We start from the raw sequence: 22567 nt of genomic DNA, 5'->3' as shown, positions 1-22567 counted from the left end.
AATGGTAGTTCAGCAATCTTTTAAATAAAAATAATTAGACTGAAATTATTACAAATAAGAATTTTTAAAATGGGGGGGGGGAGAGAGAAAGACATTGTGTGCTTTAGATATACATATACTCAGAAACCTATGCAAAAGTATTCCCAATTGTATATAGGATTGCAGTCATGGCTTGCTCTTAATAATCCTCTGAACAGTATCAATTGTTATAAAATGGCTTGCAAGAATTCTAAGGTAAGGACACTCTTCACCATTATCAGGAAAGAGGGGCATCCACCATGGCTGTCATAAATTCTTTCCGTAAGACAAGACACAATTGTTCTACCATACAGAAAAAGCAAGGAATTTTGCAGATAATCCACGCCACGGATTTAACTCAAAAATCACTAAGCACATTTGCAAAATATAGGTATTGGTTGAGGTTCACTTTTATTCAGATGATGTAATCACAGAAAGAAATGAAACAAGGAGCTATTCTCAATACTCTCAAAACTGGTGCCATAAAAATGAGAATACTTTGAGTCATCATTTTATTAAAAAAAATAACAGAAGTATGACAATAAACTAGAATGGCTGATCACAAAATCACTTCATGAATGGAAATAATCTGGGACAGCAAGGCATGTGTATTGCAAAATTTATGCCAACAACATCTAATTACCCAAACTAATTACCTTTGGTGGTGGTGGTGGTGATGTCTCTTCTCAAATGAGATTTTTAAAAAAGATGTGCCAGGTTCTGTATGTGGGAAGCTGTGTCTCTCCTCTCTGAGACAGGCAATGCCTGATGGGACCAATGCCCTATTTCTGGAATCCTTTTGCTTCATTTGGCATTTGTCCCTTGACATCCTAAGCCTCCACCTCGGGGTCAGACCAACAGTTTGAAGAAGCTCAGCACAAGCTCCCTTTCCCTGCAGCCCCTCTACCCTCTGACAAGCCTACCCAGAGGGGGTCCACCACACTCTGCAGACTGCGTCATCCAGGGCTCCAATGTGAGGGGAGAAGCCCCCCGAACAGAGGGAAAGGATGACTCCGCCATTGCACAAGCAAACTCCTGTTCATGCGACACTAGGTACTACCCAATGGGGTTACCTTGCGGCAACGATTTTAAAATTTCTGAACGCAATTCACTGTGCACATCTACACAAGCCCCACTAAAATTAACTAATCAGTTTCAACAAGGCTTTGCATTGAGAAGTTCATAGTACCTAGAATCACCCTTTTCATTCCTCACCCATTGCCCCAAACAATAAGCTCTTTACTCTCAGCAATGCTCTTGGAAAATGATTCCCTTGGAAAAGGTGATTAACCCCCAGGTAGTTTATTTAATAATAATCTCACCAAATTCCTGACAATGAACTCAAGGATGTCAGCCAAGTAAGCCCACAACTTACATAGGGGGTTTGTTCCAGGTATCATGTCTAATGCCAAAATTGCATATAGTCAAGACACATTGGGTGCAATGCAAGTGGAATTGCCAAAGCATTTTTTCCTGGATACCCCCCTCCCTTAAAAAAAAATAAAAATTGCCAAGCACGTAAAGCTGAATGCACCTAAGTCAAATGTGCATAAGTTGTGGGCTTAGTGTCCTGCATTTTTCTACTTATCCCTTTAAGCACAGAGTATGCAATTCAATGTATCTAGTTGTGTACATGCAGACACTATCTGTACACAGACACACCATGATTGTCACGTATGGTTTTCACACATTTCCCTACATTTTAAGGCTGCAATCTGTAACAGTTACTAGGGCGTAAGCCCTACTTCTGAGTAAACAAGCACAGGAGAGCACTGTAAGCAATTTGTAGGATTTAACATTTTAAATGGCCCTGAGTCTCTTGCCATTGCTCTTAGCAGTGTTCCTCCCTGGGATCCTGACAATGCTAAACTCATAAGATCTTATTCTTCCCAAGCAAGCATTAAAAAACATATTAAAAGTCTGCGGTGGCAAATTTCCCCAAATGATGTTGCCAGTAAAGTAAGACAATGAGGCTAGAATCCAGCACAGCACTTTCCTTAATCAGGTCCCTACCTGTGCAGCTGAGAAATTTTATGCCTGTGACAAGCCATGCAGAACACCAGGGTATTTGAATATTTGTGGGATCACTATGGTAAAGTATTTGGGAGTCTCTGGAGTGCATTTCCTACAGAATTTCATAGCAGCATATATCATTATAAACTTGATCCTGAGAAAATATAATATAAAGTCTCAGAGCACACAGGAATACGGGGACTATGGGGGTTCTGGAACATAATCATTTTTACCTCTGATGAGACTCAGCTAAAATTAGCTAAAATAGCTTGTGCAAATGCATTTCATTCCCTTATGCTATTATCCCATAATATATAGCTCCTCTTTTAAAATATCGACGCTCATTCACATTATAATGTAAGAACATTAGAGTTATTTGGAGAAAAATGGAACTGGGGTTATTTTAAAAGCATTGGAAAGCCTCCATGGATTTCCATATAAATCCACAAAGTGAACTGGCCTTCCATCTTGTGAAAAAAATATCCTCATGTACTTGGGGGGGGGGAGGGGGTGTCCTGAAAAGACTACTGTTTGCTTCAGAGACAGTCAAGTAAAAAATGAAAAAGGAATGCAATTAAAAAGAATAAAGGGTCTCCAAAATAGGTGGGCATAAGTGTAAGATGCAGGCACTTGGCAAGTGGAAATAATTAAGAAGAGGCTTCGCTGCCCCAATGGCCAGGCTACAATTCCACATTGTAGTATGCAATACCCATCACAACATGTTGATAAGGGGAGGGTAAGCTTTTTAAACTTTGGAGTTCAGTCTTCCCTGTGTTCAGAAGATGCTATCAAGTCTTTTCTAAGGAGCACGTGCTTGTGTCTCTGCATGTGAATACTGTCGCGGGCCGCTGAAACCGCCTCCATCAAATGCTGCTGTAATCTGTGTTTTTGGCCACAAAGGCTGGGGCCTCCCACTCCACGGTGAAGAAGGAAAGTGTCCCAAAGAACCCAACCACGGCCATAATCAGAAGCTGCCACTGAAGAAGCAGGTAGTTGCTGTAGAAGTACGCGATGGCAGCACAGACAGACTGAAAAGGGAAGCAAGGAAGGGTGTGAGTGACATTTCAACTTGGCTTCAGTGCCATTCAGCTTTAGTAACATTCCAACTTTTTTGTGATTTCCAGAGCATAAATTCCCCAGTCCAAGTTGTTTTTCTAATTAACTGGCTTACTTAGCTCTCCTGCAATCTGCCTATTTCAAAGTGAACAGCTTAGCATCAAATACCCTTTCATATTCAGCTTTGACTCTTCCTGATCCAAGGTCATTCCTAATTCCTAGATTCCTTACTGCGTCTACAAACGGCTGACCTGCACCAAATCCAGGAAAGTAGAGACTCCCAGATTCCTAGAATTGTAGAGTTGGAAGGGACCACGAGGGTCATCTAGTCCAACCCCCTGCAATACAGGAATCTTTTGCCCAATGTAGAGATTAAGGGTCTCATGCTTTACCAGCTGAGCCATCACAGTGACTTGTAGATTGAGTTGGAACATGGCGTTTTTTGCATCTATATTTTCCACTTTATCCACTTAGCTATTTTAATTTAATTTATACTGATATGGAATGCTATTGTTCCATTAATATCATTCATTGCAGATAGAAGGTAGCATTTTCTATATAGCACACCTACCAATGCATGTATTCCACTTATGACTACTCCAAATGTTTGTTCTTTAAAAATAATTGTTCTATTAACCATTGTTTCATGACGCACAAATATATCACATCACACATGTTTATGTTTAAACAGAATTAAATTTCAGTGTCTTCACTGGGGCTTAAACACAGGACTGTAGTATGTATTTTGGTTAACCAAACATCCTGCATTACTGAAAAGGCTTCTGTGTTCTTGCCTTACCCAGTGTCCTAGACAAAAGTAGATGACTTTTAAACTCCTTCCAATTTTACACAAAGCTCTTTGTTTGCATAATGAATAAACTACTGTATTATTTCACTAGACTACTCATTATATGATGTCTGGCTCTGACATTTGGCAACCAATAATACCTGGATGAATTTAAAGACTGCAAAGGCAGGTGCACTGTCTTCTGAGTACAGGAATCCCAAAATACTGAGGAGTTGAGTGTTGAAACAGCTATCACCTAGACCCAGTAAGAAGCTGCAAAAAATTGCCACTTCTTTGCTGAAAATAAAGAGATGCCAATATTAACCACACTGTAATTAATAAAAATATACACAACTATGAATGGAAAATTAGGTACAATCCTACTATTCATATTATTTTTGTCTAAGTCTATTGAGAAATAATGGAGAAAAAAATGGCAAGGTCCAGATTGCTACCAAAGAGCTGCTTCATTTTGAGAATTCTCGTTTCGGGCATTTCTGCATTGCAATTAAATATGTCAAAGGCACTTTGCCCATATTATTTAATGTTTTAAATATTCTTTGACTTAGCATTCCATCCAAACCTAGGCTTATGGTTTGTCTTCCCCAGATAAACCATGAGTGGTAAACCAAGAGCAAATCTTACGTTTACAGTTCATGGTTTGTCTGGAGAAAGACAAACCATGAGCCCAATTTTGGCCATCACAGTAAGGCAGTCCATGACTTGGCCCCAGATAGCGCGGCAGCAGAAAGGGAAGGAGGAGAATGGCACCTCAGCCATTATCTTTGGTCCTGTAACCAACATGTTGCCTGTTCATATTAAGCCATGGTTTGGCTTAGCACCCTGTGTAAACCAGATCTGTCTGGTCATGAGAAGTCAAGTAACTCGTACCTTGGTTCCATGAATGCTATGCTGTCTGTGCCATGGATGGAGGCGATGGGGGCATCGTTTGGCATGTTGTAGAAAATCAAATAGAAAGCTACAAAATGGACCACAATGCCTAACATCACCACTGGGTTCCTGCCAAAACGGTTGTTTTTGCTCAGAAGGCCAAAGATTCCTCCACCTGTAATAGAGAATGTATCATTATTGTGAGCAAGAAAACAGAGTTAAATCACTTCCCTAGTATGTCATGTAAGGGACTGGTGGGAATGGACTTATTTGACCCCTGCTCTGCTCAGCAGCATCCCACCCCCCTAAAAAGCCTCACTAAAGGATGAGAGGATCCTGCTAAATTATGTGTTCCCTGGCTTGGGAGGCTGAGTAGGAAGGAGGGATTCCCGAAAATCCAGCAGAGGCAACTTCCATCCTGAGCGTTTTATGCCTTGCAGTGGTGGTTCTACCCACAGTCCAACATGCTAGAAAGCAGGCAACACTGTGGGAGCGTAGAAGCAAACCCCCACCAGATGACTGACTATGGCAAAGTCTCTCCCCCACACAGCACCACTACCTGATCTACAAGTGGAAACTGTGGCCTCTCACACGAGCAAATCAGGAGGTAAACTGTGTCACCACTGTATCACATGAGAGCTCAAGAGGGTAGGAACTCACATGCTCCTCCATACCTCCACCTCTGTTAAATAAATATCCCTGTAAAGAGAACGCTAGCATGTCAGGAAAAGGACTAAGCTTGTATCCTTCTCCCTGGAACCTAGTCTGTTAGGCCAAGGGTTGTTTTTCTTTCTTTCACAGAAACATATTCACTCATGTAAGTCTATATCTGCAGTCTAAAGTGGTACACTTCAATGGTTTACTGCTATTTCTGAGAACTAGGACTAATTATGTCACAAACATTGCTGGCTCCAACGGCCAAAAAGGCAATCTGCTTTTTATACCCAACAGCTGCTTGCCTTGGCTGTCAGAAGTCCTATACTGCAGAGTTTGCATAGTCTAAAATGAGCAAAACACTGCTGCTACTCCATCACCACTATAAATAAGTATTAACTTCCTGATCTTCTGCCAACCTAGCAGTTCAAAGGCATGCCAGTGCAGGTAGATAAATAGGCACTGCTGCGGCAGGAAGGTAAATGGCGTTTCCATGCACTCTGACTTCCGTCACAGGGTCCCGTTGTGCCAGAAGCGGTTTAGTCATGCTGGCCACATGACCCAGAAAGCTGTCTGTGGATAAACGCAGGATCCCTCGGCCTGAAAGCGAGATGAGCGCCGCAACCCCACAGTCACCTTTGACCGGACTTTACCATCCAGGGCTCCTTTACCTTTTTTTTTACCCTTTAACTTCCTGATGCATTAAACTGGTGTGGATAGTTTTAGTTAGCTCCTGAGGATTAAACAAACTGTTTTGGCTGTTTATATTAATGCACGTCATAAGCATTTAAAACAGGTCCACCTCATTTAACTACATAGAAGCCATTTTGGCATATGTGGTATATATGTATTAAACAACTGTAGGCAAAATTTATTTCCTGCTATTTCAAATCCAGTTTTGGGAGATGCCATAGTGCAATGGTAAGGCATCTGCCTTGCATGCAGGAGGTCCCAGATTCAATCCCCAGCACCTTTTCAGATGCCTGTCTGAAACCCTGGAGATCTGCTATGAGTCTCTATGTCAACAATACTGAGCTAGATAAACCAAAGGCCTAACGTTCATCAAGGAATTTCCTTTGTTCCTTTGACTCACCTAATATTTCTCCAATACCAATAAAAATACCAGAGAGTCCAATCAGACTTTTTTCTTCAGTACCAAATTTATTTACAGCACCTATACAGGTCCCATACACTCCAGAGAAGAACGTTAATTCCAGACCTAGAAAAAAACAGCAATATTACAAAAGGGAAGGAGAAAGTCCCTAGTCTACAGTTTAAGATAGAATTGCAACATGGAGCTGCCAAAAGATATCAGTAGACTGAATGATACACTGGTCTTTTAGGAGAACTTTTCATAACTGTATTTATGCAATGCAAGTCAAGTTGACCAGCGGTGGCATTGGTGATTATCTGGAGGAAGCAGCTGGTAGCAAAAATGCCTGTGTAGGATCCAACCATATAAACCACCAAGGTATCATGGTGCCGATATTAAATTTTAAGAATGTTTGTGCAGGATTCAGCTACAACAACCAAGGTACCTATGGAACGCTAAGTGTTAGCTTTACTAACAACTCCCAAGAAGTATTCGTGAAACATTTTACTTCAGAGCTGTCTGGTTCTATATAATGATTGTTAAAAGGATCATATGTACCACATGCCTTGATTTCTTTTGAGGAAAAGTAGAACGTAAATTAAATAATAAAAAATCTTAACCAAGTGAGGTAAATGAGGCACATGGTCCATTGAGAGCCTGCTATAGGCCAAAATTTCCACCGACCCATAGAACTGCAGACAAACCCCCCCAAAACACAACTTGGTGAAGGAACCTGAGACAGGCCTCCAAGTTTAAAGCAAGAATACTAAAATGTGGTGATCGGGCCAGCTAAGGTCCGCAAAAAATGGGATCGAAATGAATGCAAAATTCTGAAAATCTCCACTTTCATTTTAAAGCCCAAAAAATTTGAAATCCTTTTGCATCTGAAAGGATTTAAAAAAAAAAAAAAAAAAAAAGACTGCAGGCTATGAAAGGTACAGATACTCTCAGCTGTAACCACCAGATGGCAATCTGCAACACAGGTATTCTGCTACCAAAGGGAAGATATAGGAAGAGGAGCACTGAAAGTTGCTGCGGGGGTAAAAGAAAAGACTGTAATTTTTTTCAATATGCAATAACAGCAGCAAGAGTGTTACTGGCCCAGAAATGGAAACAACAAGAAATACCGACTGTGGAAGAATGGAGAATGAAACTGTTAGACTACACAGAGTTAGATAAACTGACAGGGAAGATTAGATACTTAAGAGACCAAAATTTCATCGAGGACTGGGGGAAATTTGTGGAATATCTGGAACATATAAGTGAGGGACAGATGACGCTAAAGGGATTTAAAGAAGCACTGTGAAAAAGTAATAAGTATTGTCTAAAGGGAATAGGAAAAAAGAGATAAATAATGTCAATATAAATTTGAGAAATGCGTAATTTAAATAATAACTATGGATGATTTACGGAACAGCTGGAGGAAGTCCTAAAAAAGAAATAAGTTGTGAAAAACTTGATGTGAAACTAATATGTTTTGTTTTGTCTTTTTTATTTTTTTTAAAAAAAGAGAAACTGACAACAGAAAATGGAAACAGACTGTACTAAAAAAAAGAAAGAAAGAAAGAAAGTTGCTGCGGGGGTAGAGAGAGAGAGGAACATATGATGGAAGAGATAACTGAAGATGCTGGAATGGAATGTCTTAATGCAGGGCAAGGGCCACAATCCAAAAAGCATCTACAGATGTGTACAAAGGAATCATCCAAGCAGCCAAGGCTTTTGTCCAAAGTAGCATCAGCCAGCAATATGAGTGGCAGTTCATTAGAAAGAGCAGATTGTCTTTTTTGGATGCAGAGAAATCTTTAAAAGAAATCCTCAGCTCTGTGCATGGTTCTCCCACAGGCTCACGGGCTTAGAATGAGAGCAGAAACTCAAACTAACAAATGCTTTGGGAGATACAAGGAAAAGAAAAGCACTTGGGGGATTTGCATGATGCAGCCAAAAGCAATGGATTTGGGATAGGACTGATGGGCAGTAAGAATGTCAGTCTGGGCCAAAGAAAAGTCCCATGCAAACTCCTAAGGCTAGTGATTCTATCCCCGTCCAGTTAGTTACCTGTATAGGCCGTTGTGATGCTAAGCAGCAGAATCTCTTTTGTGACACACAGCTTGATGGATCTTTCTGCAAAGAAGCCACAATTAAAATACGCACATGCACACCATGAGGATCCTCGCTGGATGCTGAATTAAAGTGGGAGGAAGTGGAATGGACTGATGTATGTTATCCCCTCCCACAATCATAATGACGACTTCTGAATTAATACAGGAACACAGAACTATAGGGCTTAAGAAGACAAAAGGGTGACAGATTCCAGCTTTGTGAGCCTAAACCATTGCTCACTGGTAGAGCAGCTGCTTGTATGTAGAAGGCCCCAGGTTCAATCCAGGTAGGGGTCTCCAGGTGGGGGAAAATACTAAGCAGCTTCCTAGGCAGGAGAAGACACCTTAAGGCAGCTTCCTAGGCAGGAGAAGACACCTTAAGAGCCTCCCTTCCTGCCTACTTCATATCTGAAACAAACCACATTACATTGAATGTAGTAATCCTGATGCTAATATTAGGCAAACCATCTTTCAATTCCCCTTACCCCACGGAGAACACATCCACTGCTCCCTTAAGAGAACAGCCACCATGCTCCATTAAGGATGAAACTTTCAAGGAACCCCTAGCACAGGGAATTAAAAGCATATTTTCCTCGCTAGGGGTAAGAATCTCAGACAATGAAGCTTAACTGTGGTCCTGGGAAATGCAAAGCATTGGTGTCTGGGTGGCAAGAAGAGAAGTATCATACAACACAGGAAAATAATGCATATTGCCTGTCCTTTTTATAAAAAAAACACCTGGAGGTGAGCTTTTAACGTGAGACATCCATGTATGACTATGGCTTGACATGCTGGAAAATCTAATATTTCCATGGGATTTTACTTACTAAATGCATCGATGGCCCTTGTCATGTTGCTTTGGCCAGACCTGGTTAAAACAAACATTTATTTAAAGTGAGAAAATAAATTTACAAATGGTGAATTTGTCATGATTATTATTCTTTATACAACAACGCCATTAGAAATTTTACCATACCAATATGGGAAATAACTCGTTCAGAAATGATCTACTTATTATGTATTGCTTTTGATTATTAGCCATATTTCAGAATGAGCTCGCCGGCTGGGGCGAAACCACTCCACTAGCTTCCTGGTGGGTGAGTCACGACTGCTTATAACAGGAGAAGCGTAAGGTGGCAGGGAGGTCAGTGCAGTGCAAACACACTGGCAGGTGTGCCAGGATGGCTCTGCTGGTGCATATGCACTCTGCTGACCTCCCCACCACTCCTTCTCTATCTCCCACTACGCAACAGCAAACCCACCTGCCAAGAAGCTCGTGCAGCAGCTGCACCCCAGCCAGCAAGCTGCCTCTGAATTGTTGTATTTTACTGATATTATGCTATGGATGGACATTATGTTGTTTATTATGTTTCTACCCAAACCCAAGTTAATTTCTGCTGCCCAGATGAATGACTATTGCATTCTATAGTAACTCCTAAAGTATCAGAAGGACTTAATTCTTACTTTAGCCACACACTAGCCTGGATTAGTGTCACATTAAAGGTAAAGGGACCCCTGACCATTGGGTCCAGTCGTGACCGACTCTGGGGTTGCGGAGCTCATCTCGCTTTATTGGCTGAGGGAGCCGGCGTACAGCTTCCGGGTCATGTGGCAAGCATGACTAAGCCGCTTCTGGTGAACCAGAGCAGTGCACGGAAACGCCGTTTACCTTCCCGCCGGAGTGGTACCTATGTATGCACTTGCACTTTGACGTGCTTTCGAACTGCTAAGTGGAGTCTTTCCCACAAACTCCTCTACTCCCCCCCAAAACAAACTGATTAATGGAAAAATATAGTGCGACCTGTGAGGACAGTGTGCATAACCATCCTTCGTAATACAAATTAGTTATCTTATTCACAGAGGAATAGAAATGGCTAAGCATACAGATTCAGGAGTCAGATAGCCATAAACACCTACGTGCGTTCTATGAGGTTGTCAGTAGAGGCATCAGCGTCTTCTTCCTCTGAATTTGATTCTTCTGGGGTCCTAATGAGAAAAAACAGAACGGTCCCCACAAGACTAATCACCGTCAGAGCAATGAAGACGGTCCTACGGTCATTTTCTGGGAAAGAAAAAAAGTGTGCGTCAACTTCATAAACCAACAATAGCATATCCATTCATTCTATATCTAGGACATTTCTGTGCTGTGATTAAATACAGCATATAAAATAAGGTGTACTCTCCCATGTTCTAGTCAAGCTCTCCATCAATGAAACTCAAGTTCTATATCCAAAGTTACCTATACAACAGAAGTGGGGAACCTTTTTCAACCCAAAGGCCAGTTCCCTCTGAGTAACTTTCTGGGAACCACATGCCAGTAGCGTGTTTTAATTCTGAGCTTTATTCAATTTCAAAATCAACTGTGAATTCTAGCTAATGTATCACATCTGATTCAGAGACAAAATAAATGCAAAACATTATCAAAGCTTGTGAAAACTGGCATGAGCTCAGTTGCAGAATCTGGGAGCCAGAGCAAGAGGAATGTAGGAGGGAAGTTCAAGGATGGCAGTGCTTTTTTTCAGGTTGGAATGATAAAATAACAGCAAACAGAAGGGAAACACTGTAGTGTTTACAATTATGCTGCTACACATGAAGTTAAAAATAGCCTCCAAGGACTTTTAAAATACTGTTTAAAATAAGCTGTGGCTATCTCCACTGCTTTTTTAATTTCTGTTTGGCCCCTCATCAACACAGCAATTCCCCCTTATTATTTCATTCACAACCTGGTTACCTTAAAAAAAAGGATATATTAAACAGACCAACCTGATATATGAAGTTTCCCTTGCCAGGCAAAGTATATATATAGATTTCCAAAAAACAAACTGTGAACAAAAGAAAGCACATTACTGGTTAGGCAAGCTACTTGAATCGCAAAAGAAGGGAAAAAATGTAGACTGCAATTTACTTTACACTGTCAGAAGATAAGACTGCAAATCCTAATGAAGCTGAAACAAGCCCAAGGATTTCCTTGTAAAAAGTTAAAATATGTTGGCTTTCCAGGCATAGTTGAACATACCTGGACAACATAAGATAACAAAGAGCTTGTTCTCTTTGTTCTCCTGCTACACCCACACAAAAAGTGTAACGAAGTTAAAGCAAGAATACTTCTTGGCTGGATAAAGAACCCAACAAGTTGCTTCCAACAATGGTGATACAGTGGTACCTCGGGTTAAGTACTTAATTCGTTCTGGAGGTCCGTTCTTAACCTGAAACTGTTCTTAACCTGAAGCACCACTTTAGCTAATGGGGCCTCCCGCTGCCGCCGCACCGCTGAAGCACGATTTCTGTTCTCATCCTGAAGCAAAGTTCTTAATCCAAGGTAATATTTCTGGGTTAGTGGAGTCTGTAACCTGAAGCGTATGTAACCTGAAGCGTATGTAACCCGAGGTACCACTGTATACATCTACATCACAAAAATTGATCCAAAAGAAGAATGGATTTTGTCAGCATCTGCTTATATCATTGCTCTTCTTTCTTCATTTTCTACCACCACCACCACCAGATCTCGGAGTTAATTCCAGGGGGGCACTTGTTTCTGGGCTCAGTTTAAACTACTGGTGATGACCTTTAAACCTCTAAACTCTGCCATATATGAATCAACAAGCATCGGTTTCTTCAGACATCTTGTGAAAACTTTACCTTTCTGACCAGGCTTTCCCTGACTCATGAAATTGGGCCCTGTTTTATATGTTCATATTCCCTGAATTCCTGTTTTACTTATTCTTATATTCTTTTATAGTTCTGTTTTATAGGGAGTTTTTGTATTAATGTTTCACATTGTACACCACTTGGGAGATTTTTAAAAACGTTAAGCAGTTTGTAAATGTTTTTAATTAATTAATAAAAAATAAAGCTGCGGGTATCTAATTAATTAATTAATTAATGGGTAGCTTAGGGACCAGTTACCTTGGCAACTGCCCACTCACACAGGAACTTGACTGGCCTCACAGCCCCTTCTTCCTGTGCCACTCCTACAGAAAATCAGGCAGGGACATGTGATAGACAGGACCTTCTCAGTGTTGGCACCGTGACTCTTTAACTCCCTCCTGGTCGGGATTCAAATCCCCACTAGCCGCTATATCAACTCACACTAAAAACTAACATTCTAAAGACTTCTTGACATTTGTTGGACAAATTTAAATCAGGGGTCTACTCATTAAAAAGCAAACAGGGAGCATCTCCACCCCCATCACCCAGCCCAGACACAGAGGTCCAGCTCCAAGGGCCTTCTACCAATTCCCTCACTGCGAGAAGTGAAGTTACAGAGAACCAGGCAGAGGGCCTTCTTGACAGTGGTACTCGCCCTGTGGAATGCCCTCCCTTCAGATGTCAAACAGATAAACAACTCTATGACTTTTGGAAGACATCTGAAGGCAGCCCTGTATAGGGAAGGTTTTAATGTTTGATGTTTTGTTGTGTTTTTATATTTTGCTAGAAGCCACCCAGAGTGGCTAGGACAACCCAGTTAGATGGACAACATATAAGAATGAGAATAATTTTTTTCAAAGCCAGCGTGCCTCCCAGATAAAGCAGGTTGTCTAAAAAATGAATAGGAATTGCCTTCCAGTCAATCAGACAAGAAAGCTTGCATGAACTGGAAGGAAACTGGTTATTTTCCTCTTCTAGGGGCAAGTGACGACCATATGCAGGTGTGAACATGACAGCAGGTGAACGGTTTTGTGGACTAGTGTCACGGAAGGCTGGAATAAAGCTTATATAAAAGACTGATCACATAAGCCAGGCAGCATACTCTGCAGCCTTCCCTGAATCTCTGACTACTTCCCTTCAGATGCCAGGGCACTAGCTAAGTTCATGGGAAATTCTTAGTGCTAGCTTACAGGAACAAGGCAGATCATTTCCCATGACACAGAAATGATGTTGACTCAGAACAGCCTTAGAGCAAAGTACTCCTTCCAATATAGAAGACCATTTCTAAATAAGCATTTTGGAACACAGAATTGTCTGGAAGATGTTATTCAACCCAATCCTAGCCATATTTTCTTGGAAGAAAATGAGTGAGCACAGAATTGCTACTGAACTGCAATTTTTTTGTTCCAATTAACTACGGATATTTCAGAAGAGACAGAATTCATAAAACTAGACATTTGGTGATAAATGGCACAAGTGCAGCATTCTCTAAAAAAGCTAACAAGTGCCAGGTAGATAGACAGACAAAATATTTATTGGCTTTTTACCAACAACAACAACAAAAAAAAAAAACAAGAAGTAGGGAGAGGTCAAGATCGTATTTGGTAGATATAAGGGTGATAATTTTGTTTCCTACCTGGATTGTAGTAATGCCCAGAAGATGCCACTGTTTCTGCCAATGGTGTTTTCGTTGGAATTTATTGTCAGACAGTTTCCCTGAGCAGTCCACAATACTGAAATTTAAATCAGAACACAGGTAAACAAGGAAAGAAAGTTATCTAGGATTTGCTGACATTTTATGTGTGTCTTGTGTCTGTGGGCCCAGGGTAGCTAGTATTTTTAAGATGCCTATTTGGGCCACTTCACAGATTTTTAGGACTATACCCAAGATGTTTTTAAGTGTACTAATAAAAATGTCAAGCGTGAATGTAACAAAGTTCTGTTTGAAACACAAATATCATACTTCATATGCTACAAGGCTGGAATTGGCAGCAGCTCCTTGCTGAGTTTGTTGCCATGTGTGAAACAACACTTATCCTCCATCTTCAAAATGTGAAAATAATGACACATTTGCAAGCATCAACAAATCTCAAATACCAAATAGAATTTGTTGCCATGTGTGAAACAACATTTATCACCCAGCTTCAAAATGTGAAAATAATTACACACTTGCAAGCATCAACAATTAATATATACCAAATAACATAAAACATTACTAGAAGGTATTCTAGGCATTTCTCCACTTGCTGGCAACGCAGCCAGCCTCTGCGGCACTAAGGGTTAGTTTCTGATTTATCACGGGCTGCTGGCAGCAACAAATCTGAATCATATATACTTTTTAAGATGCATAAGGTATGACTTTCAGAGTGGATGCCACTTCAGCTACGGTCATATTTCTAATCTGGACTTTGAGTACCACTTCAGGGCATCTCCAAATGACACAGCAAAAAAACCCAAGTTAATTATAATGCTACCTACTTTGAACATGGTGATCCTAAGTAAATCTCTCTAAATTCAACTGGGCTTGCTTTCTAGATAATGTGTTAGGTTTGCAGCCTAAGGGAATAATAATAGCAAAATAATAATAATAATAATAATAATAATAATAATAATAATAATTCCTGTGGGAACCTTTCACACAAACCATATCCATGCCTGAGTGTATGCTTTGTGTAAATATTTCATTTTCAAGATATAACAACTTGATAATTCTCAGCTTGAGCTGTAAAAATGAAACAAACGTACTGTCGCGTGCTTAAAGCCAAACTAGCCATGTCACTTGTTCTTATGCCTTTTGCATCTTAATTCATAATCGGAGGCACAGAGAACTTGTTGAGACCATGGTGCCAAGGAGAGGGAGCTTAGCCCTTTCTTCCCCTGATGCGACTGTTAAAAAAACTAAAAATCCACACACTAGCTGTTAGCAATTCAAAAAGAAACACGTAACATGTGACACATTTAATATAACATCTCACCTAGATTTTAGGATTCCTACTAAGTTGGAACATCAAGAATCACAAACTTCTTTTAATTTTTAAAGCCGGAGCTTAAGAAATCAAGAGATTTGCTAACAGAATAATTTTGGGGATCTTTTACATTCAGCTTTGTTTTCATTCATTCTTCTTCCAGCTCCAAACTAGCAGGTATAAAAGTTCTCTAATGTTTCTTTACAACTATCATTACTAGAGAAGTGGGGACACTAAAGAGCTTTTTAAAAATAGAAACGCTAAAGTTTGGATTCAAAGACCACACGTAGTTCTTCTCCATGTCCAAAGGAGCTTTGGACTTTGTCATCTCAAACAAGATATCCTCATGCTACATAGCACATCTCTTTTTAAACTGAAAGGAGTTTCAAAAGCAAAGTTGTCATTTGGAAGATGGGGAAGCTGAAAAAAATCAACAATTCCAAAGGGCACATTATGTGCCTAGAATATATGCTCTGGGCATCTTGGCCTCGATCGCAAGATCCTACCAAGAACCCAAGTCCAACCTAAACATTCCTAGATCTTTCTGATACAAAGTTGGGAACAGCATACAGAAAGGCCTCATTCACACATTTCGTTGAAACCATAGTTTAGTGCTACACAGGTGAGCCTCCCAGAGCCTGAGTGAGCTGCTGGGCTAGCATGGTCCTACCTCATCTCTCTGCACAGTCAGGAGGAGTTCTGCCAATCTTAGCTTCAGTTTTAAAAAATCTTGGCTAAACATTGCACACAAACCTGGGACCCTGGATTAAAACAAGCTCTGGTCAGTTTCGATACAAGCCAACTTCCAACCATAAGTTATGAAGTTGGGTTGTTTAACAAACCACTTTTATTTTAAACCAGAATCCCTGATTCACTGCCAACAGTTAGCCAATATTCTTTGAAAGCAAAACTCACAAACTGTTTGCGAGAGGCAGGGAGAAGTACGCAAGCCAAACGCTTTGCTTGGGCTCATGAAGCCTCACCAACTTAGCACTAAACCAGGCATAGGCAAACTTGGCCCTCCAGGTGTTTTGGGACTACAACTGCCATCATCCCTGACCACTGGTCCTGTTAGCTAGGGATGATGGGAGTTGTAGTCCCAAAACATCTGGAGGGCCAGGTTTGCCTATGCCTAAACTAAACTATGCTTCAAAGTTCCACGAAAACCAAGGCGTGGTGGAAAAAGGCTTACCAGCAGCTGCTATTCCAAGGAAAACAGAGGCTGTGTAGAAGCTCCAAGTAGAAGGCTGGATAAAAACGGCAATATATATGCTGAAAAGATGGCAATGTATGGGATTCAGTTTTAAAATTGCTGATGCTACAACTGCAATACTTTATATTATATTAAAGTCAACTTCTTACTCCAACTGCAAAAAATACTGCAGCTCAATATATCTGAAAGTTTTACATATCACTAAAGCACATCATGACATGCTGTTTCAATCATGCAATCTAACAACCATTATTTTCTTACACTGTACCCCACTCCAAGAAGCTCAATTTAAAATATTTAAAAATTTAAAATATTAGCCTCACAGCAACCCCGAGTGGTCGATTTAAGCTGTGAGAAGATGACTTGATCAGGGCTTCCAAGCGAGATTCATGGTTCTACAGGGATTTTAACTTGTACATCCTGTGTCCAAAGCCAACACACTAACCACTATCCCATGTTCTTCAGTTCCTCACCTGCTGATCCTGCCCATGAGGATAATAAGCCTTCCAAAGGTAGATGAATAAGAGGTAGACAGCCAGAAGGAAACATCAAGGACTTACGTATTTTGACTTACCTGTAAAAGATACCACTAACAAACATGGACAATTGCGGTCCTATGATGGCAACCACCGAAGGCGAGATAAGATTGGATGCCGAAAACACCCCATAAATAACAGCCATGCTGCGGAAAGTAACACTAATTATTAATAAATATTAGGATACCGTTCAATGTCATTTCAGAATTTTTAAATGTATTAATAGTGGGGTAGGAGAGATTAAAATGGAGCCAGTGTGGTGTAGTGGTTAAGAGCGGTAGTCTCGTAATCTGGTGAGCCGGGTTCGTGTCTCCACTCCTCCACATGCAGCTGCTGGGTGACCTTGGGCCAGTCACACTTCTGTGAAGTCTCTCAGCCCCACTCACCTCACAGAGTGTTTGTTGGGGGGGGAGGGGACGGAGAATGTTAGCCGCTTTGAGACTCCTTAAAGGGAGTGAAAGGCGGGATATCAAATCCAAACTCTTCTTCTTCTTCTTCTTCTAAAATAATGCCAACTTATTTCACATATGGCAACCAATGTGCCACTTTGGTTTCAGATAGTACATGGGTAGATGAGTCTAAAAAGCCCGGGACACAAATTTTCATGGCCCTCTAGTAGCTATGGTGGCTCATTTACCAGAAAGAATGCATTTAGTGTGAACTAGAGCAGAATATACATCAGGAGGTTTAGTTTGGTCAGTTATATAATGTCCAGTTTGGCCATTATTTGCCTTCCTCAACTGTATCTATTAATTAACACAGGACTGTATGCCTGTGTTATGCCAGGTCCAATCCAATCAATTTGTAGGTCCCTCTACAAAAACAACACAAAACAGGACACGTAGGAAGTTGTATTCACACATATCCAATGACAAATTGGATTTAGCCATTAGTAGTCAAAGGATTTATTATTATTAATTATTATTTTAGCCATTTTCATTGTTCTTCCCTTCCATGGCTTGGATCAAAACATTATAAATTGGGAGAGCTCAATTATGGAAGCAAAATACATTTCACAAAACAAGCAGATATAGTGGTACCTTGGTTTACAAACATAATCCATTCCAGAAATCTGTTCTTAAATCGAGGCGCACTTTCCCTAATAAGGCCTCCCGCCGCTAGTGCCCTTCTACCGTTCGGCTTCCGTTCATAGACCGAGTTAAAGTTCGCAAACAGGGACACTACTTCCGGTTTTGCGGAGTTCGTAAACCAAATAGTTCGTAAACAGGGCTGTTCTTAAACTGAGGTACCACTGTATATGCATTTTTACATAATTTTGAGTTACTGTATTTTAGCAATTACCTCACACTATGAGATGAAAATAACTAGGAATGTATCATTTGTATCTTAAGCTGAAATGCTGTCAGCACATTGTAACTTCTTATCCAGAGGCTAATCCTTACTTTTTTCTGGGTGTTTTTAACACATTCTTTGTTAAGGACTTTCAACTTTGGAAGAGACAGATAACTTCTGTGTAATGAGCAGAGTTTGTTTTGCGGGATATCACCAATTTATTTACATAAATCCTTATGAGTCAGTGAAATGGACAGGGGAAAATTGAGTTAGACACCGGCTTGCCTTCTCACCCCACCCCCTTCCCCCACAAGAGAGACATGCACATAAGGTGGACAAAATGAAGGGGTTTCTATTTTTTGACACTTTGGTGCAAGTCTCGTTTTCTTCATGCACTTTTTTCACTGCTTTGCAGATGGGGACTAGCATTCTGACACATTGCATTAGCTGTTTAGCTTGAAATGCTTAGCTCTGAAACTCTGTTTGGGACCTCCAAAACAAAAAAGGAGGAGGAACTCAGAGTATTGATAGGGAGAATGATTGTTTTCCATTATGTCTGAACCCAGCACATAGTGCAACTCAAAAGCAACAAAAAGAGAAAGGTATCAGTGAAGAGTACCTTGTATAGCCACTGCCATGGAAATCAGTGTGATTTAAATTTGTGATGACGGTTTGCTGTACGGAAAGAATTTTTTTAAAAGATTAAAATATGGTATCTAAATATTTTTTTAAATGATAAATACTTGAGATACCTAACAGAACTAGAAATCAAACTACAGATTAACAGTAATTAAAACACTAATTAAACTTCAAAGCAACACCTTGAATTAGGTGTAGTTGCTATTGTAATACTCCTTTCATTGATATAGGCACTGACTCATTCAGCACGTGCACACAGGTTTTCATAATCACTAATGTTGCAACACAGAAAGCAAGGATGCAAAGGAAAGTTGATAGCCTGAGTAAGTTAACAGTTTTGCACATCGGATTTCTGAGCTCCCTGAGTGTTTTTCTCTCCCCTTCTCCTGAAGGCAAAACTACACTTTACTTTCACAAACAGACGTTCTGAAAACTACATTTGAACAGGTAACACTAATGAGATTGCAATGGAACATTCTAACTGGTGAGTGGGAAGTGTCCCTGATTACGTATAATCCACAGGGAACTAGGAAGGGAATAACTCTCTCACACTCCTGCTTATTGAAGACAGGATTGATGTTGCATGCATGGAACAAGATCTTATTGCACAACAGGAATTCCCTCCATCCTCCCCCCAAATGCGTGCCAGCCCGCCAGAAATCTGCTCTGGAGGGTTGGATGAAAGCCCAGAACTGGTTTAGGGGGGACATGGGGGGTGTCTTGTTGTGAGACTGGACCATGTTGTGTGCATGTATGCTTCATTAGCGCTACATTGAATTCTACCCCTTATACCCAGGAAACCTCATATATGGGATTGGGGCGAGGTGGAATGATAAAAAAAGGAATTTCACACAAAGGGATAGGCAACATGGTAACCTCCTAATGTTGTTAGAATCCTTCTCCCATTAGCCTCAGCATAGCTAATAGACAGGGGTGGTAGGAACTGTGCTCCAACAACATCTAGAGGCATGGGTTTCTCTCTATAAAAGAGATGTGCAAGTGCTGGCAGTTAAGAATACAATCCTATAGTCCATGGGAGGGTGTCCCAGGGCCATAGGAATGTGCAGATTTTCCTTTCCTTGGCCAAAGAGAGAGGTCCATCCTCAGAGGGGGGCATCCACCCCCAGAACCTTTCCCCTGGTTCCCACTAAAAAGGCCACTGACATGGCTCCTCCCCAGTGGTTTTTGGAGAGGAATATTGGGATGAATCCCAAGCGTCTGGGATGCTCTTGGCATGATCCTCTGGCATGCTCCTGGGGGGGGGGATATATATCAATCCTGGCAGGGCTATAGAATTGGTGATTATTCTGCCTTGCATTCACACAGACATGAACACACACAGAGACAGAATAAAGATTATTATGCCTCAGCATTACGTCCTGAAAGATCATCTGAATGCTACACAGGGCAGTGTGGGGAATCACATGCTTTTTCACTTGAAAGCTCATTGAGATCTATTATCCTTGCAGGCAATGAGGTTAGGATTCCAGCCCTAATCATTTTCTGTGTTCACTAAAAGCAGTAGATAGCTTCAGAAATATTTCTAAATCTAGAGAGATTAGAAGAAACAAAACTAGAGTTATCACATTACATGTGCTTGAAGCCCCAAAACATTATAACCAGACTGAAGCACCATGAAGAAAGGAAAGGGATGCATTCAGGGGAAGGTAGGAAGGGGTAGGCTTAGATTTTCACTTACCGCAACATTTCCACATGTTTGGAAAGCAGTGAACATAAACATAAAGGCTGTTCCTAGAACAATGATGTTCAACAGTTTTTTTGTCTCAGGATTCATTTTGTGTTTCCTCAAAAAGCTTTCTGGCTGAAGTTGGGGCAGGGTCACTACCCTTTAAGCTTCTTTTTAAAAAAATTCTGTCAAGACAACACAAATACCACAATAAGCGCATATGTAAAACTGACTGTGGCATCGACAGATATATTCTGACAAATGAAGGGAAATCATGTACAACTGTAGCTAAGCAAAATAATAGCAGAGAAAAATCTCCAAGCAACAGGAATGAAAATACCTTTCACACAGTGAACAACAGCAGGCTCTCCCAAAAGATGAAGCATTCTGCCCCAGCTGATCTTCTTTGACATTTTACTTCCTCATCATATCTTCTGAGTCAGTTTTTGGCCCAGAGACTTTAAATCACGTGGTGACAAAGGGAACTCCTGCACAGAGAGCATTCAGTTCATGCTGGACAGGAACTAAAGAGCAGTACAGAAGTCAGGTCAGCTGACCAAAAGGAAGAAAGCCCTGATGAATTCTGGGAAATGCAGTTCTGAATGTTCCATTCTTAGTCAACACAGAAAAGGCAAGCATGCAAAGGACTTGCGGTTGTTTAAATGATACATTTAATGAGGAATTGTTGACTCCCTTTAAAAAACATTCATTTCTGCTTCATATATTTATATAATCTCAATGAGTGGTAAAAAGAGGTAAGATATCTAAGTATCATTTACTTAATTGGGCATTCAAGTTATGTGTGTCAGTGTTTAATTTACTTTCTCCATACTGCACTAGAATGTGAATTACTCGGATATAACGTGTACTGTTAACACAGTAATAATTTCTATTACTTTATTCTTCCATCACACAAGGAAACCACTTTTTTAATTAACCGTTACACATTCCCATGCAGCTTTTTGGTGACAATGAGGCACAACAGATTAGGTGGTGATACATTCTGGTTCAGGGGTATGTTTGGAATGTGGGCAAGATTTTGCTGGTGTATAAAAAGGTTGGGAGGCATTGTTTTTAGATGCTTCTACCATGATTTCAGGGATGCGGGTGGCACTGTGGGTTAAACCACAGAGCCTAGGACTTGCCGATCAGAAGGTCGGCGGTTCGAATCCCTGCAATGGGGTGAGCTCCCATTGCTCGATCCCTGCTCCTGCCAACCTAGCAGTTCAAAAGCATGTCAAAGTGCAAGTAGATAAATAGGTACCACTCCAGCGGGAAGGTAAATGTTTCCGTGCGCTGCTCTGGTTTGCCAGAAGCGGCTTAGGCATGCTGGCCACATGACCCGGAAGCTCTACGCCAGCTCCCTTGGTCAGTAAAGCGAGATGAGCACCGCAACCCCAGGGTCAGTCACGAATGGACATAATGGTCAGGGGTCCCTTTACCTTTACCTTACCATCACTTCATAAATCAGAGTGATGACCTCTAATATTTCAGAATTTTGTCAGCTAAACATTTCACTTGTGGAATCAAGTAGCCAAACACTATTTTTGTTCATAGCCAAACCCAAAAGGGGTGCCTTTTTAACTCACTAGTGCATTGCCCCAAGACAAAGATATTCCATTTGGGAGCACTACTAATTCACCTGTCTTTAAATCTGTTTACTTCAGTGTAATACTTTTGTACAGAACACAGTTTGGTAGGTTAGGTTGTAATAATGGCTATAAACCTCCATAGAACAAAATACAGTAACACAGGTCTATTGTTTTTTTAAAATGCCAAACTTTTACCTTTTTTGCTGTTCACATTCACTAATGCACCAGTTGTAATCTGCAGTCCCCTTAGCAAAAAGCTTGCTTTATGGTGTCATGATTGCTTTTGATAAGACACTGCCGGGCTATTATTTTCGGATTCCACCCCCCTCCCCCCCCAGACCACCACCTAACTCCCTCCGCCTAACTCGGCACTAATAGCAAT

General features: G+C 40.8%; 1 protein-coding gene across 3 annotated transcripts; it reads right to left on the bottom strand.

Annotated features, from left to right (window-relative positions):
* Positions 1-1516: 1516 nt before the first annotated feature.
* Positions 1517-21239, bottom strand: MFSD11 (major facilitator superfamily domain containing 11). 3 transcript variants are annotated; one of them, XM_081850842.1, is made up of 14 exons: positions 20934-21239; positions 20606-20778; positions 18887-18942; positions 17013-17120; positions 16418-16497; positions 13896-13992; positions 11375-11433; positions 10529-10673; positions 9439-9479; positions 8568-8633; positions 6513-6638; positions 4766-4940; positions 4036-4171; positions 1517-3059 (listed from the first exon to the last, which is right to left on the bottom strand). In XM_081850842.1, the coding sequence occupies exons 2-14, from the start codon at positions 20699-20701 to the stop codon at positions 2895-2897; spliced, it is 1350 nt and encodes a 449-aa protein (XP_081706968.1). In that variant the 5' UTR covers positions 20702-20778; positions 20934-21239; the 3' UTR covers positions 1517-2894. The 3 variants fall into 3 exon arrangements, with proteins under 3 accessions (XP_081706968.1, XP_081706969.1, XP_081706970.1); XM_081850843.1 differs by lacking the exon at positions 20934-21239 and adding an exon at positions 20283-20455 and having other exon boundaries at positions 20606-20767; XM_081850844.1 differs by lacking the exons at positions 18887-18942; positions 20934-21239 and having other exon boundaries at positions 20606-20770.
* Between the last annotated feature and the right edge of the window lie 1328 nt (positions 21240-22567).

The sequence above is a fragment of the Podarcis erhardii genome (assembly GCF_964252035.2).
Source record: "Podarcis erhardii genome assembly, chromosome: 2".
NCBI lineage: Eukaryota > Metazoa > Chordata > Lepidosauria > Squamata > Lacertidae > Podarcis > Podarcis erhardii.
Note: the sequence above shows the minus strand (reverse complement) of the source record. Positions and strands in the feature narration are given on the sequence as shown.

Coding starts and splice junctions, on each gene's coding strand:
- MFSD11 (XM_081850842.1), bottom strand. CDS start 20,701: ATGAATCCTGAGACAAAAAAACTGTTGAACATCATTGTTCTAGGAACA. Junction 18,943..20,605: donor AAACATGTGGAAATGTTGCG/GTAAGTGAAAAT, acceptor CTTTCCGTACAG/CAAACCGTCATCACAAATTT. Junction 17,121..18,886: donor CATGGCAGTGGCTATACAAG/GTACTCTTCACT, acceptor TACTTTCCGCAG/CATGGCTGTTATTTATGGGG.